Below are 15498 nucleotides of genomic sequence, written 5' to 3'. Positions count from 1 at the left end.
CTCCCATTTAGTTGGCTGTCTGTTTATTTTGATATCAGTTTCTCTTGCTGAGCAAAAACTTTTTATTCTGATGTAGTCCCATTCATTTATCTTTGCCTTCATTTCTCTTGCCATTGGAGTCAAGTTCATAAAATGTTCTTTAAAACCCAGGTCCATGATTTTAGTACCTATGTCTTCTTCTATGTACTTTATTGTTTCAGGTCTTATATTTAGGGCTTTGATCCATTTTGAATTAATTTTAGTACACGGGGACAGGCTGTAGTCGAGTTTCATTCTTTTGCATGTGGCTTTCCAGTTTTCCCAACACCATTTGTTGAAGAGGCTTTCTTTTCTCCATTGTGTGTTGTTGGCCCCTTTATCAAAGATTATTTGACCATATATATGTGGTTTTATTTCTGGGCTTTCTATTCTGTTCCATTGGTCTGAGTGTCTATTTTTCTGCCAATACCATGCTGTTTTGATTGTCGTGGCCCTATAATATAGTTTAAAGTCAGGTATTGTAATGCCCCCAACTTCATTCTTTTTCCTTAGGATTGTTTTGGCTATTCGGGGTTTTTTATAGTTCCATATAAATCTGATGATATTTTGTTCCATTTCTTTAAAAAATCTCATAGGAATTTTGATGGGAATTGCATTAAATTTGTATATTGCTTTGGGTAAAATGGCCATTTTAATTATATTTATTCTTCCTATCCAAGAACAAGGAATATTTTTCCATCTCATTGTGTCTTTTTCTATTTCTCTTAATAATGCCTTGTAGTTTTCGTTATATAGGTCCTTTACATTCTTTGTTATGTTTATTCCTAGGTATTTTATTTTTTTTGTTGCAATCGTGAAGGGGATTATTTTTTTGAGTTCGTTTTCTAATATTTCATTGTTGGCATATAGAAAGGCTATGGACTTTTGTATGTTAATTTTGTATCCTGCGACCTTACTGTATTGGTTTATTGTTTCTAATAATCTTTTTGTGGAGTCCTTCGGGTTTTCGATGTATAGGATCATATCATCAGCAAAAAGTGATACCTTTACTTCTTCTTTTCCGATATGGATGCCTTTTATTTCTTTGTCTTGTCTGATTGCTCTGGCCAGAACTTCTAGCACCACGTTAAATAAGAGTGGAGAGAGTGGATACCCCTGTCGTGTTCCTGATTTAAGGTGGAAAGTCCTCAGTTTTACACCATTTAATATGATGTTGGCTGATGGTTTATCATATATGGCCTTTATCATGTTGAGATATTTTTCTTCTATACCCATTTTGTTGAGAGTCTTAAACATAAAATTGTGTTGTATTTTATCGAAAGCCTTTTCTGCATCTATTGATAAGATCATGTGGTTTTTGTTCTTTGTTTTGTTGATATGGTGTATTACGTTAACCGTTTTACATATGTTGAACCATCCTTGAGATTCTGGGATGGATCCCACTTGATCATGATGTATTATTTTTTTAATATGTTGTTGTATTCGGTTTGCCAGTATTTTGTTTAGTATTTTAGCATCTGTATTCATTAGAGATATTGGTCTGTAGTTTTCTTTCTTTGTGCCATCCTTGCCAGGTTTTGGTATGAGGGTTATGTTGGCCTCATAAAATGTGTTTGGAAGTATTGCTTCTTCTTCAATTTTTTGGAAGACTTTGAGTAGAATAGGAACCAAGTCTTCTTTGAATGTTTGATAGAATTCACTAGTATAACCGTCTGGGCCTGGACTTTTATTTTTGGGGAGGTTTTTAATAGTTTTTTCTATTTCCTCCCTGCTGATTGGTCTGTTTAGGCTTTCTGCTTCTTCATGACTCAGTCTAGGAAGGTTGTATTGTTCTAGGAATTTATCCATTTCTTCTAGATTGTTGTATTTGGTGGCATATAATTTTTCATAGTATTCTACAATAATTCTTTGTATATCTATGATGTCTGTGGTGATCTCTCCTCTTTCATTTTGGATTTTATTTATTTGAGTCCTGTGCCTTTTTTCCTTGGTGAGTCTTGCCAAGGGTTTGTCAATTTTGTTGATCTTTTCAAAGAACCAGCTCCTTGTTTTATTGATTTTTTCTATAGTTTTTCTGTTCTCTATTTCATTTATTTCTGCTCTGATTTTTATTATCTCCTTTCTTCGGCTGGTTTTGGGTTGTCTTTGTTCTTCTTTTTCTACTTCCTTAAGGTGTGAAGTTAAGTGGTTTACTTCGGCTCTCTCTTGTTTGTTCATATAGGCCTGAAGTGATATGAACTTTCCTCTTATTACTGCTTTTGCTGCATCCCAGAGATTCTGATATGTCGTATTTTCATTTTCATTTGTCTGTATATATCTTTTGATCTCTGCGCTTATTTCTTCTTTGACCCATTCATTTTTTAGAAGTATGTTGTTTAGTTTCCACAATTTTGTGGGTTTTTCCCCCTCTTTTTTACAGTTGAATTCTAGTTTCAAGGCTTTATGATCAGAGAATATGCTTGGTACAATTTCAATTTTTCTAAATTTGCTGATATTGTCTTCGTGGCCCAACATATGGTCAATTCTTGAGAATGTTCCATGTACACTAGAGAAAAATGTATACTCTGTCGCTTTGGGATGAAGTGTCCTGTAGATGTCTATCATATCCAGGTGTTCTAGTATTTCATTTAAGGCCACTATATCTTTATTGATTCTCTGTTTGGATGACCGATCTAGAGCCGTCAGCGGTGTATTGAGGTCTCCCAGTATGATTGTATTTTTGTCAGTTTTTGTTTTAAGGTCAATAAGTAGCTGTCTTTATATTTTGGTGCTCCTTGGTTTGGTGCATATGTATTAAGGATTGTTATGTCTTCTTGATTCAGTGTCCCCTTAATCATTATGAAATGACCATTTTTGTCTCTGAGTACTTTTTCTGTCTTGTAGTCAGCATTATCAGATATGAGTATTGCTACATCTGCTTTTCTTTGGGTGTTGTTTGCTTGGAGTATTGTTTTCCAGCCTTTCACTTTGAATTTGTTTTTATCCTTGTTGCTTAGATGTGTTTCTTGTAGGCAGCATATAGTTGGATTTTCTTTTTTAATCCATTCTGCTACTCTGTGTCTTTTTATTGGTAAGTTTAATCCATTTACATTTAGTGTAATTATTGACACTTGTGGGTTCCCTACTGCCATTTTATAAATTGCTTTCTATTAGTTTTGTATCTTGTTTGATTCTTCTCTTTTGTTTTTCTATCATTTGTTTTTGTTTGTTTGTGTTCCATACTTCTTTCCTCTGTTGCTACCTTTTTTAAGTCAAGTATTTTTGTGGTGGTTTTTTCAAGGGTGGTTACCATTAAGTAATGAAAAGGGTACCTACCATATTCATTGTAGTACCCTATCTTATGAGTATTTCTGCACTTCATCGTCCTTTGCTACTGTTAATCTCCATCCTCTTCCCCCTTTTTTTCCTTTGTTGTCACAGTTTAATTTTGGTTTTATTGTGTTCTTGGTGGAGCTGTTACTTGTGGTGTTGTTTTCTTTTGTTCTTTGAATCTGGTTGGAAAACCCCCTTTAGTATTTCCTGGAGTGGGGCTTTCTGCTGATAAATTTCCTCATCTTTTCTGTATTTGTGAATGTTTTTATATCTCCTTCGTACTTGAAGGATAGCTTTGATGGGTATAGTATTCTTGGCTGAAAGTTCCTCTCTTTCAGGGCTTTAAATATTGGGGTCCACTCTCTTCTAGCTTGTAGAGTTTCTGCTGAGAAATCTGATGATAATCTAATAGGCCTTCCTTTATATGTTGTACTCTTCTTTTCCTTGGCTGCCTTGAGAATTTTTTCTTTGTCATTGGTTTGTGTCATCTTTATTATGATGTGCCTTGGAGTGGGTTTGTTGGCGTTAAGAAAACTTGGTGTTCTGTTTGCTTCTTGAATTTGAGGCTTTAGTTCTTTCCACAGGCTTGGGAAGTTCTCGTCTATTATTTGTTTGAGTATATTCTCCATTCCATTTTCTTTCTCTTCTCCCTCTGATATACCTATTATTCTTATGTTATTCTTTCTGATGGAGTCAGACAATTCCTGTAGGGCTTTCTCGTTTTTTATTATTTTTGAGTCTCTTTCTTCTTCTCTCTGTTGTGCCTCAAGTTGTTTGTCTTCTATTTCACTAATCCTATCTTCAATCTGGGCTGTTCTGCTAGCTAAGCTTGTTACCTCGTTTTTCAGCTCGTGAATTGAGTTTTTCATTTCTGTTTGATTTGTTTTTATAGTTTCAATTTCCTTGGTAATATATTCTTTGTGTTCATTGAGTTGTTTTCTGATCTCCCTAAATTGCCTTTCTGTGTTTTCTTGTATATCTCTGAGTATTTTTAAGATTTCTATTTTAAATTCTCTGTCATTTAGCTCCAAGGCTTCCAATATGTTAAGTCTTTTCTCCATAGATTTTTCCACATCTATTTGTGTTACCTCTCTTTCTTTTGTATCCATAATATTCAATTTCCTCTTTCTTATTGGCATCTGAGGGTGGTCTTGTTGATAGCACTAATTAGAATTAATAAAGAGTAAAAAGGAAAAAAAAAAAAAAAAAAAAAAAAGGTAAAACACCCCACAAAAAAAAACAGTAATAATTTATTATTTCCCCCTTTTTTCTTTCTTCTCTTTCCCTCCTCTCCCCTCCTCAGGGAAATATCATGATGACCTGTGAATTATATTATGCTAAATGGAACAAAAACTGCCTATAATGGAGGGCCTGATTTGGGGTGAAGAGTTCAAAGGGCAAAAAAAAAGGGAGTAGGGACCTACTAAATGCAAAAAAAAAAAAAAAAAAAAAAAAAAAAAAGAAAAGAAAAATCTTAGACAAGCATAAGATGATTTGCTTGATGGTCGACTAAGAGATATAATGAGAGGAATAAGAGGGAACCAGAAAAAAGGCGAAAAAAAAAAGAATAATAAAGAAAAAAATAAAAATAATAAGTAAAAATCTGTTGTATTAAGTGGAGCGAAGACTAAATACAATGGAGACCTTGGGTTGGAAGGAATGCTAGTGAGTTAAAAAGCAACGTAAAAAGTACCCAAAATACCACAAAAATAAACAAACAAACAAAAAAAAACAAAAACAAAAGCGAAAAAGAAAAATAAAACCAAAAAAAACCCTTGAGTCCCAAATTAACTAATTTTTTCGTGATTGAGGATTAAATGGGAGGAAAAGTAAAACGAGAAACGAAAAAACAAATAGAAAGGAAAAAATAAGAAAAAGAGAAAAACGAAGGAAGAAAAAAAAAGGAAGAGCAAAAAACAAAATAAAGCAAAACAAAAGAGGAGAGAGTGAGAGTTAAGTGTTTTGGAGTATAACCTTAAAGGAGGGTGAGGATGAAGATGAGAAATAAAATGTAACACTCATGGGTAGTGTAGTTCAAGAAAAGGGAAGCATAAGATGGGCAGAGAATAGAAGGACCGAGGTCGAGGAAATAGAAATAATAATAATAAAGGCAATAAGATAGAAGAAACAAACAACAGCAAAAAAAAAATTAGTGGAACAAGTTGTAAAGTCTGTGGATTTTTCTTGATTTTGAGAGGTTAACTTCTTCCTTTTTCTTTTCTCTCCCTCTTCCTGGTCGGTGACTCTGTACCCCAGGCTCTGCTCCTGTGTCACACTTAGGTAGGGATTTGCAGTTGATGGGATTCTATGGCAATGTCATATAATTGGCTTTAGTCTTGCTGGTAGTCAAGGCTTATTGGCGTTTGCAGGGTCCAACAATGAGAGAGTTTGCTTTCCTGGAGTCTCTGTCCTAGTCCCCCCTTCCTGAATTAGCAGCCTGGTGATCCAGCTATAAGGCTGCTACTGCTTCTGCCTGGGGAGTAAGAGGCTCAAAGAGCTAGGAAATCCCCACTCTATCCCCACTCAGCGCAAGGCTTTGGGAAAGGCTTTGGCAGTCAGAGCCTCCAGTGTAATCAGGCGGGGATGGGAGTCAATTGTTGTCAAGGTGACTGTTCAGCGCCTAGCATTCAGTTGGACCACTCAACCCAGGCTTTCCACACTTTGTAGCCTGTTTTGGCTGGGAAGAAGAGGCACTAGTCTCTGCTTGCGACTAGTGTAGTAAAGATCTTATTATCTGCCAAGTCCCTCTTGTTAGCGTTTATCCCTGAATATGGAGGCTCTATCAATCAGAAGTTGCCCCCGCCCCTTTAGCGAGAGGCACTAAGAAATATCACGCCTCTTGTCTTGTATCGCTGAACTGAGAGAGATCTTATCAATTAGAGCCCGTGGGTGCACAGATTTCATGGGTTAAGCTAATTTCAGTGATTGGGTCCGCAGCTGTGCTCCCGAACGTATTTCAGGCTGCCTGCGCGCCCCTCCCCCAATGCTTGATTGTTAGCTTGAATGGCTGGGTGAGGTGCCCCACCCACGGAGAGAATCTCCCAAGTAGGGAAGACCGCCCTGGTGCCTCTCCCGCTCGCCCCGCCACTGGCGGCTGGGGCGCACCGGGGCGCAGGATAATGGGGCACCCTGGGTGTGCGGGCCAGTAGGGCGCACTGGGCACAGGCTAATGGGGCACCCTGGGTGTGTGGGCCAGTAGGGCACGCGCGCGAATGGGGTGCTCTAGGCACCGGTGGCTGGGGACTCTCACTCGCAGTGCACGGGCCGCTGGGAACGTTAGCAGCGGTGCTCGCTCTGCAACCGGACCGGGCGCGCGCTGGCTGCTCGCCGCTCCCGAGTGTGGGCCGACTCACCACAGGCGAACTCCCTCCACGGCTTGAATGAACGTCCCTGCGGTAGTTAGCTTTCTCCACACCCTCGTCTATCAGATTCAAGTGATAACAGTCCTTTCGCTTTCAGTTTGTGTGGAACTCCGGAATGCTCCGAGGATAAATTTTTCTGTTTCTAGTTGATAAATTTGTTGTGATTTTGGGGAGATCTGTCGGACACACTGCTCACGGCGCCATTTCCGTGACGTTACTTCCTCGGACTGTAACCTTATTTTTTTTCATGAACATTGCAGCATGTCTCTGCTGGATAAGAACTCTTAAACACACACACACACACACACACACACACACACAATACCATTATAACACTTAACAATATTAACAATAATTCCATAACAGCATCCAACCTGTGTTCAAATTTCTCTAGTTGTCCCCTAAATAACTTTTCCATTTTCTTCAAATCAGAATCCAGGTAAGGTTTCTATATTGTAAATGATTGATAAGGGTCTTGTAACTCTATAGATCTAAAGCAGAGGTTGGCAAACTTTGTCAGTAAAGGGGTAGACAGTAAATATTTCATTGTTCAAGTGCCATAAAGCCTCTTGCAATTACGCACATAAAATAGGAATGGATGTATTACAATAAAGTTTTATTTACAAAAACAGGCAGCAGGCTATATTTGGCCCACAGGATATGGTTGCCATGTGATGTAGAGGCTTAATCAGGTTCAGGGATGATTTGTTGCCAAGAACATTTCACAGTGAACATTGTGGACTTCCATCAGGAGTCATGAAGTGTTGGGGTAGTCGCTCTCTTTTTGTATGTGATGTTGTCAGCCCTGTGTGTTATGTGCCTGGACTCATTGACTCACTAGGAACTGCAAAATGGCCACATTCTAATTCCATCATCCCTTCTTCATGTATTAGTGTGGTGTCAATATTTCCATAAAGAGAAAGTTCCCTTCATCAATTATTTGGTTATAGTGAGGTATACTTTGACCAGGAAAGTCAAGATAATAAATGTTTGATCCTCTTCCTTTCTCTGCCAGTTTTTAAAAAATAATGAGTTGGGTTCTTTAACATTCTTCAAGGATAATCAATGCACTTTTTAAAAAAACACTGTGAGCGAATCTGTTTCAACGTAATCAAGGTGTTTTGAGCCATTGCAGTGACTACTTTTCATGTTTAAAATGTACCAGCTCTGCTCCAGCTCTAGACAGGGCCTCAGAATGCTGGGAACATCCTTGCTTTCTGGCCTGATGAGAGGTTCCAGAGTCATCTTGCTCAATAAAATGTCAACCTGGAATGCTGAAGTCGCGGGTTCGAAACTCCGGCCTTGCCTGGTTAAGGCACATATGGGAGTTGATCTACTCTTCCCCCTTATCTCTCTCTCTCTCTCTCTCTCTCTCTCTCTCTCACACACACACACACACACACACACACACACACACACACTTCTCTAAAAATGAATAAATAAAATCTTAAAAAGAAAAGAAAAGAAAAGAAAGACCTTAGGAATACTTACTGAAATTTCCAAATAGACTCAAGCCCAGAAGGCTACTCAACTCTTCAGCCTGACACCTGCAGCTCATTTCTCCCAGGCTCCAAGGCCGGGGTTACCAGGGGAGCTCTTAAACTAGCAAAGCTGGAGGTCTCGCAAACCAACTGAAGGAAGACCTCCCGGGAATAGGAGCAGACACACCCACACCCGTGATTCTAATGAAGAGCCAGGCTTGGAGTGCTACACAGGCTGTGGGTGAGAATAAAGAGAAATGTCTACACCACCTGTCAGTTTGTCAGCAGAGTTTTGTAAGGAGAGGAAAGAGTGAAGGAGGAGGAGGTTGTGATGGGAGCACAGATAGCTCCTTAATAAGCGTGGCTATAAGGAGAGAGAGATATGGGGCATAACCCACAGAGGCAGAATAAGGCAGGTTTTTTAAAAAAGAGAGAGACGTGGGAGCTATGAGTTGCTGAGAGGGAGCCAGGAAGGTAGGAACTGAGCAGGAGAGCTGATAAACTCCCACCCGGCTGTGGTGGCTGGTGTCCTTTCCCTGCTAAGTCTGTGAGGCGCTGTGTAAAGAGAAAGGAAAGGTGCCACTTGATCGAGTCTGTGTAGGGGCTAAAAAAAAAACATGTTCTCCCACCTTCTAAGTTCTTCTAGCTGGGCTAGTAATCACATTTACGAGGAAAAATCAAATTTTAATACATGCACACAGGGAATTCACATAAGCATGAAAATTCCAAAAACAGTGAGGTCACATTGGGTATATATGACATTTTGGACAAAGGAGAAAAGATGGGAGGAGCAGGGTCTTAGATTTCAGAAGTGAGAAATAGGCATTTACCAGTGAGGAAGAGCAGAACACACCATAGTAGGCAAATTCTTGCTGGGCAACCCAGAAGTCATGGGACATGGGGTATGGTGGGTCAACAGAATCTACCCGGAGACTTCCTGTCTAATGCAAGGTGGTTATGCTAAGGTTCCCTTCCTGAAACAGGTGTTGATATCTGAATCTCTTGAGCAGGAAAGGGAGGAGAGTCAACAGTTCTTTCTGGGTCTTTTGTTTCTTAATAACCAGCGTAAAAATCACCATCCCAAAAGGCACACTGTTTTTTTTTTGGAGGAGGAAGGGGTGATGATAAAGCTTTGGTTCCCTTAATCTGCAACCTTAAGGCTCAGCTCTTGTTCTGCCTTTTCTCTTTGTTGTTAACAGTGCCCAAGATACAGGAATCATCATACGCTGACAGTAACTTACCCCACAAGACACAACCATAGAAACCAAAGAAGGATGTAAAATAGGTAAAGTTGTAAAAATAAAAAAGTAAAATAATGTCATTCTTATCACTATTTTTTAAAGTAGAGTTTTAGTTAAAATGTTACTTATTTTGCTGTGTAATGGGTTCATTATTATTACTATTAAATGAATTGTTACATATTGTTAAAATTTCTGTTTTATTTCCTCATTTGGTAACCACTGACAGCTATGATCCCCATAAACAAAAGCTCTTTGGGGTCTTCAATTTTTAAGAATAGAAGGAGCCCTGAAAACAAAAACTTTGAGAAGGGTTGGTGTAACAGGAAGTCAAAGCTAGCAGTCACAGTAATCAGAACCAGTGCACACCAACAGTGATGACAGTCTCTCTGGCTAAGTACCGCACGTTTCTGGAAGAAATCCCTGGTTAGTTCCATGGACTGGAGGTAGGACCCTTTCTTCCTTGCGGGGATGTGCTTAGTAACCATGCCTGTTCAAGGAAGGAGGGCCCCTCTCAGGGCAGGGCTTTGGTTTCCCTGCATGGACCAAGAAGTGTGTGGCTGAAAATGGAGGCAGACACAGAGGCTGCAGAGAGAGAAAGGGGGAAGGGGAGGAGTAGGGGGAGAAAGAAAGGGAGAGGAGAAAAGGGAGAGGAGGGAAGGGAGAGGGAAAGTAAAGGAAAAGGGAAAAGAGGAAGGGGGAAGGGAAGAAGGGGGAGGAGGAAGAGAGGGGAGGGAGAACCTATGGGTGCAGTGAGGGAGAATAGGCCAGTCTGAAGAGGATGGAGGGAGCTGTCAGAGAGTAAAGGGTTCACCTTCTCCTCCCTCCCCCTGCATGGCTCACCAATACTATGGGAAGTGGCTTCTTATTTGGAGAAGTGCTTCAGGAATGACGGGAAGGAAAACCAATGCTACTCCACAAGAGGACTGCCACATATGATTTCCATTAAAACACCAGGAAAAAAACATCATTGCTTCCCAAATCCAGCTAGCCCCATCATTTTGAGCAGGGATCAAGAATCTTAAGACATTCATAAAAATGTACACCAAGGGGCCAGTCATCAGATACTGCCACTTCAGCCTGCACTATTTTCTGATGAGACAGCTCTGCCATCCATTAAAACTGTATACACTCCTTGGTGACCAGATCATTAATGCACTAGTTTACCCGCAGACCTGAACTAGCTTCTTCTAATGAGAAGCTCACCCATACACTAGATGGAGCTGGGAGTTTTGTGAAGGACAAACCTTAATTAGACTTGATTTTTAAAAATTTCCCTTGTGGTTCTTAATTATTAGGGAGAGCAAATGACTCTGATGTTGAGCTTATCCATCACGTAGCCCCTATGTCAATGTCCATAATGCATTCCGTGTGCTTTTCATAAGGTTACAGTCTTCTGAGAGCTGTCTGAATGAATGGCTTTGTGAACCAACTCTTCAGGACTGGACACTGAGGATTATGAATAATCTTTTTATTTTTAAATTTCACTTCCTCCACAACCTTGACTTTGAAATGTGAACATATAAATATAATCGCTCTGGAATAACTATGAAATTTATGGGAAATATCAATTTAGGTTATATCAGTGGATCCGGCTAGGCCTTTCTTTGTGTGACTGGGGATTTGTTAAAGTTGGGATATAGTTTGGGGAAAATGTGATTTATAGTTAAAGTCATCTAAAAATCAATATAGCTGAAACTCTCTGACATAAGGGTTCCTTGCAGAGCTAGACCCAATTCTGAAACTGAGAAGGCAGGAATAAAAATCAAATCTTTAGTAGAAGTCACTGGAAATTGCAGCGAGGAGGGAAGCTTTGCTCCAGTCTTCTGACACTGTGTGAAGATGCGCTTGTTGGTTTGTTTGTTTTTTTTAAAGATCCAACATAATACAGCTGGGGGAGAAAGATTTTTCTACTCCTCATCTCGGTAGAAATCGATGGACTTTTTTGTGTAATTGTCCTCCCTGCGTTTAGTACCTAAAATAAAATAACCCTCATTGCTTGCATTACTGAACGCATTTCTTCGTCCTGGTGTCTGTGGCTAAGCCAGAATTAATTAGATAACCCGCCGCCAAGAGCTGCTGGGGGAGTGGGGAAGACGCAGCGAGATTTGGCGGCCCTGGATTTGGATGGTGACAGCAACTTGCTAGGTGGACTGAGGGCATCCAGGGAGCGGTGGGCAGTAGCGTTCCCTGTATCGTTATCTCCATTACTGAGGGACATGGGGCCAAGAAGCCCAGGGTTAAAGTCATTTGCAGACACCACTCCCCTCCCCCAGCGGGAAACGGTGGGCGCAGGGGGAGAACAAAGGTTCAGGCAGCAGCCAAACCCCCCTCCATTCACCCCCGCCCCGAGATTTCCACGGAGAAGTCTCCAAAGCTCTCGCGTCCTCGCCTGCCTCCCTCCAGACCTTGACCCTCCCAGTCACCACTCAGACCACTTCAAAATCACTCAGAGGCCGAAGTAGGGATGAAGAAAGGAGAATGGGCAGGAATGGGAGCCGGGGTGGGGATCAGCGCACGGGAAATGCCCCGTAAAGCTGCCAGACTCCGGTGGGCTGAAGGGCGGCAGGACTGTACTTGGCGAGGGGAGGCGCAGACTCGCTGACTCTGTGATGCTTTCGGCTCTTTTAAGATCCCTACTCTTCTCTCTGACCCCCTAGTCACCTCTAGCAGCCCCCGCCCCTGCAGGTCCAGAGGACACTGGCGGGGCGCCCTCGCGCTCGGAGCCAGAGGCTCAGTTCAGACCCTTGCTGCCCCTTTAAGGGTTCCCGAAACTTTCCCCCCTGGTATCAGATGAACCTCGTCACATCCGTTGGCCGTGGCCGCGGGGGCGCGTTCCGAGGAAGTTCGGGACCTGAGTTACCCTGCGAAGAGGAGCGGCTGGAGATTCAGCTAGGGTGGGCAGAGCGGGCCAGTGTGGACCCCCACGGACCCCACGCCGAGTTTTGACCTTGGCGGCGGCAAAGGGGCCCGGCCCTTGCCGGGCAGCCACCGCCCGCCAGAGGGGGCAGCGGCGACCAAGTTGTTCAAGTTGGCGGCGGCACGGGCTGAGGCTGCTTCGGCGCCTCCTCCTTTTCCCCGAGCCTCCTCCCTCAACCCTCCTCCCTTAGCCCTCCTCCCCTCCGCCGCCCGCCCGGTGCGCGCCCAGCTTCTCTGCAGCCCGGCGCAACGCTGAGTCGCTGAGTCGCTGAGTCGCTGGACGGGACAGGACGGGCCGGGCTGGGCGCGTTCCCCGGGCCCCGCCGCCAGCATGGGCGCGCTGGCCCGGGCGCTGCTGCTGCCGCTGTTGGCCCAGTGGCTCCTGCGCGCCGCTCCGGCGCTGGCTTCGGCGCCCTTCACGCTGCCCCTGCGGGTGGCCGCAGCCACTAGCCACGGGACTGCGCCCACCCCCGGGCCCGGGCCCCCCGCTGAGCCCCGCGCCGACGGCCTGGCGTTCGCCCTAGAGCCCGCCGGGGGCGCGGCCAACTTCTTGGCCATGGTGGACAACCTGCAGGGGGACTCTGGCCGCGGCTACTACCTGGAAGTGCTGATCGGAACCCCCCCGCAGATGGTAGGTCGGCGGGCACCCGCCCGCCCTCCCAGACCGGCGCCCCACCACCCCTGCTGGCTGCAGCCCGGGATTTTGGGGTCTCGTGGGAGCGCCCAGCCGTGGCTATACACGGCTTAGAGTGGCACCAAAGCAGACTGGGGTAGGGGAACGCAGAGAGCTCCACTGGGCGGGGAGCAGGGGGCGCGCACTCCGGACGCAGAGCGGTGGCAACCCTGCCCCCAGTGTAGCTCAGGGGTATGTGCACGTGTTTCATAACTTGTTCGCTCCCCATTTCGTGTGGCTGGACGGAAAGAGAAGACCTGTAACTTCCATCTAAGGGGATTTCCTTCTGGCAGGCTGCACCTCCTTCCAGTCCGGAGACCGTGCCATGGGCCTTGGTTGCGTTGCTCTTATTCCTGGGCAATCACTTTGGGTTACTATTTAGATCCCCCAATACCGCTGTATCATTGCTAAGGAGGCTGGTGGCGTGCCTCCAGAGGCGCCGTACCGTGGAAAGGGATTTAAGCGTGAGCTGCGAGGAAAACTATCCCGTCCGAGGGGTGGGTTGCCGGCGGAGGGAGCCGCGTTCCCACCACACTGCTTTCCTCTCCCGGAAGCGGCTTGTCTGCTCCCTCCTGGCTCCTGCAACTGCCCGGGGCCCTCTGCGCCGAAAGAAGTGTCTGCACACGTGTGTGTGAAAAGTGTTAAACGTAGTAAAACTGCTGGGAAAACAGACCGGCTGAGCTAGGCTTCCGGGGACCAGGTGGTCTCCCAGTGACAAACTAAAATCAAACAGCTTTCTTTTTCTCATTCTCAGAATGATTTTCATTTATTAGCACGTTTTGTAGCAAGAAATAAATAATCCCAGGCTCCGTCTGTCAAGAGAAACAAAATCACGGGAATCAATTTGGCCCTCTTCCTCCTTCCTAAGCAAAGTGTGATTTGAAGTCAGGTTCTTATCAGTAGAATACATTGTCTGAAGAGACTTTATTTTTACTTCTAACATTGCCATTTGGGTTTTAATTCAGCTATGATTCTCCCATAAATAGAACAGACTCATGACTTTGGTGTAATTCTAATTAAATTATTCAAGACTTTCTTAAGAGGAAAGATGTGCCATGCTAATTTCTTTTTTAAAGAAACTCTACTGAACAACTTCTATACTTGTTTAATTAGGTTTTTTTAAAACCTTCAAAAATGTATTCTGCTCAAGACTTTGATTCTAGTTGCCTTTCATCTGAGTGTTGTGTCTACCATCTCCAGGGCAGCTAGTGGCCTTTGTGGAGGGCTGGAGGCAGGGAGTGGGAGGGAGTCAGCTGAGGAGGCTTAACCTGACCACAAGATGTTGGTGCTAGTAAGAGCCACCACGTGAAAACACGTGCGGGTGGGGAGTCTTGTACTTTTTCCCTTTGGCAAGATTTAGCAAGATATTAAGGATGGACCATTTTTGTGGCCTGAAGATATCCTTTTGGAACAGGCCCTAAACGACAACCCACTTGGGCAAGGTATGCCTTGCTGAAAAACTCCCCTTGATTTCTGAGTGAGTGGGAGGAAATTCTCTGTACTAAAGTCTTTTGGGGCTGAGGCAAAGAGGTCCTGAGGTCCTTCTTTCTTCAGAGAAGTGGGGGGGAAAGCCTCAAGAAGAACTAAAAAAAAATGTTTCTCTTGGGCTCTCAAAAACAAACAAAACCTTTCATAAATAATAACTTGTCTTTATTCATTAATCTAATGATCTTTAAAATGAGGAAGTTTAAGTTCAGGAGTGTATTCAGTACTTAATGCTTACATCTTTACTCTGGCCAAGGAACTAGTTCATTCAAGGTTATTTAATCAGTTAAACATTAGCATGTTTCCAGGGAAAGCTGGTTTTAACAATTCGGATTTAAATTTTACATTTGACAGGAAATGAAATATTCTGTCTCCTTCTTGGCATGATTTAGTAATAAGCTGCTTTATAGCAAAATCTATGTGTATGATCTTTCCAAATGCCTACTGTGAACTCTAAAGTGGTAGAGGCAGGTGCATTAGGATTCATTTTTTCCCTGTCTTAGGTGAACTGTCTGACCACCAACAGGGTGCCTGCAGCAGGTTAGCTGGGCAGCCAGCCGTGGGGTGACTTCTGAACCTGGAGTGAGTTCTCCTGCTCTATTCATGCCAAGGGTAATGCATTTATTCTCTGCAGATTCTCTGAAGCCTAAAATAAATCTTGCTTAGGTGGAGAGAAAAATGGAATTGTAAATAACCAAGAGTTTTTTGAGAATTAAGTAATAGTTGTAGATAGTGTGAAGGGCTCCCCTCCCAGCAAGCATTGTGCTTTGTGGTGTATTTGTGCTATCCCTCAGTGTCCTCACACCGCCTCATGCTTCTCATACCCACTGAGGGGATGGGAAGACTGGGGCTTGGAGAGGTTGAATGACTTGCTCAGGGCAACAGGACAAGAAAGCAGATGAACCAGAAATTGAGCCCAGGAGCTGGATTCCAGAACCCAAGTTCTGAACCACCAAGCAGATGCCTGCTCCCTTGCCTTTCTGCCTCCTGGCTTCCTTCCTTTGCTTTTCTTTATTTATTTATTTTTGCCTCAACTACCCTTTCCAGCC

At 43.3% G+C, this 15498-nt stretch overlaps 1 protein-coding gene across 1 annotated transcript in view; it reads left to right on the top strand.

The window, feature by feature from the left end:
* Nucleotides 1–12204: 12204 nt before the first annotated feature.
* The window catches only part of BACE2 (beta-secretase 2), an 81960-nt gene continuing 78666 nt past the window's right edge, over nucleotides 12205–15498 (top strand). Inside the window, exon 1 of the mRNA XM_066370161.1 lies at nucleotides 12205–12922. Within this exon, the coding sequence (XP_066226258.1) occupies nucleotides 12623–12922 (300 nt within the window). The 5' untranslated portion in view covers nucleotides 12205–12622. The remainder of the gene's footprint in view (nucleotides 12923–15498) is intronic.

Source organism: Saccopteryx leptura, chromosome 2 (genome assembly GCF_036850995.1).
Source record: "Saccopteryx leptura isolate mSacLep1 chromosome 2, mSacLep1_pri_phased_curated, whole genome shotgun sequence".
In the NCBI taxonomy this organism is placed as follows: domain Eukaryota; kingdom Metazoa; phylum Chordata; class Mammalia; order Chiroptera; family Emballonuridae; genus Saccopteryx; species Saccopteryx leptura.
Note: the sequence above shows the minus strand (reverse complement) of the source record. Positions and strands in the feature narration are given on the sequence as shown.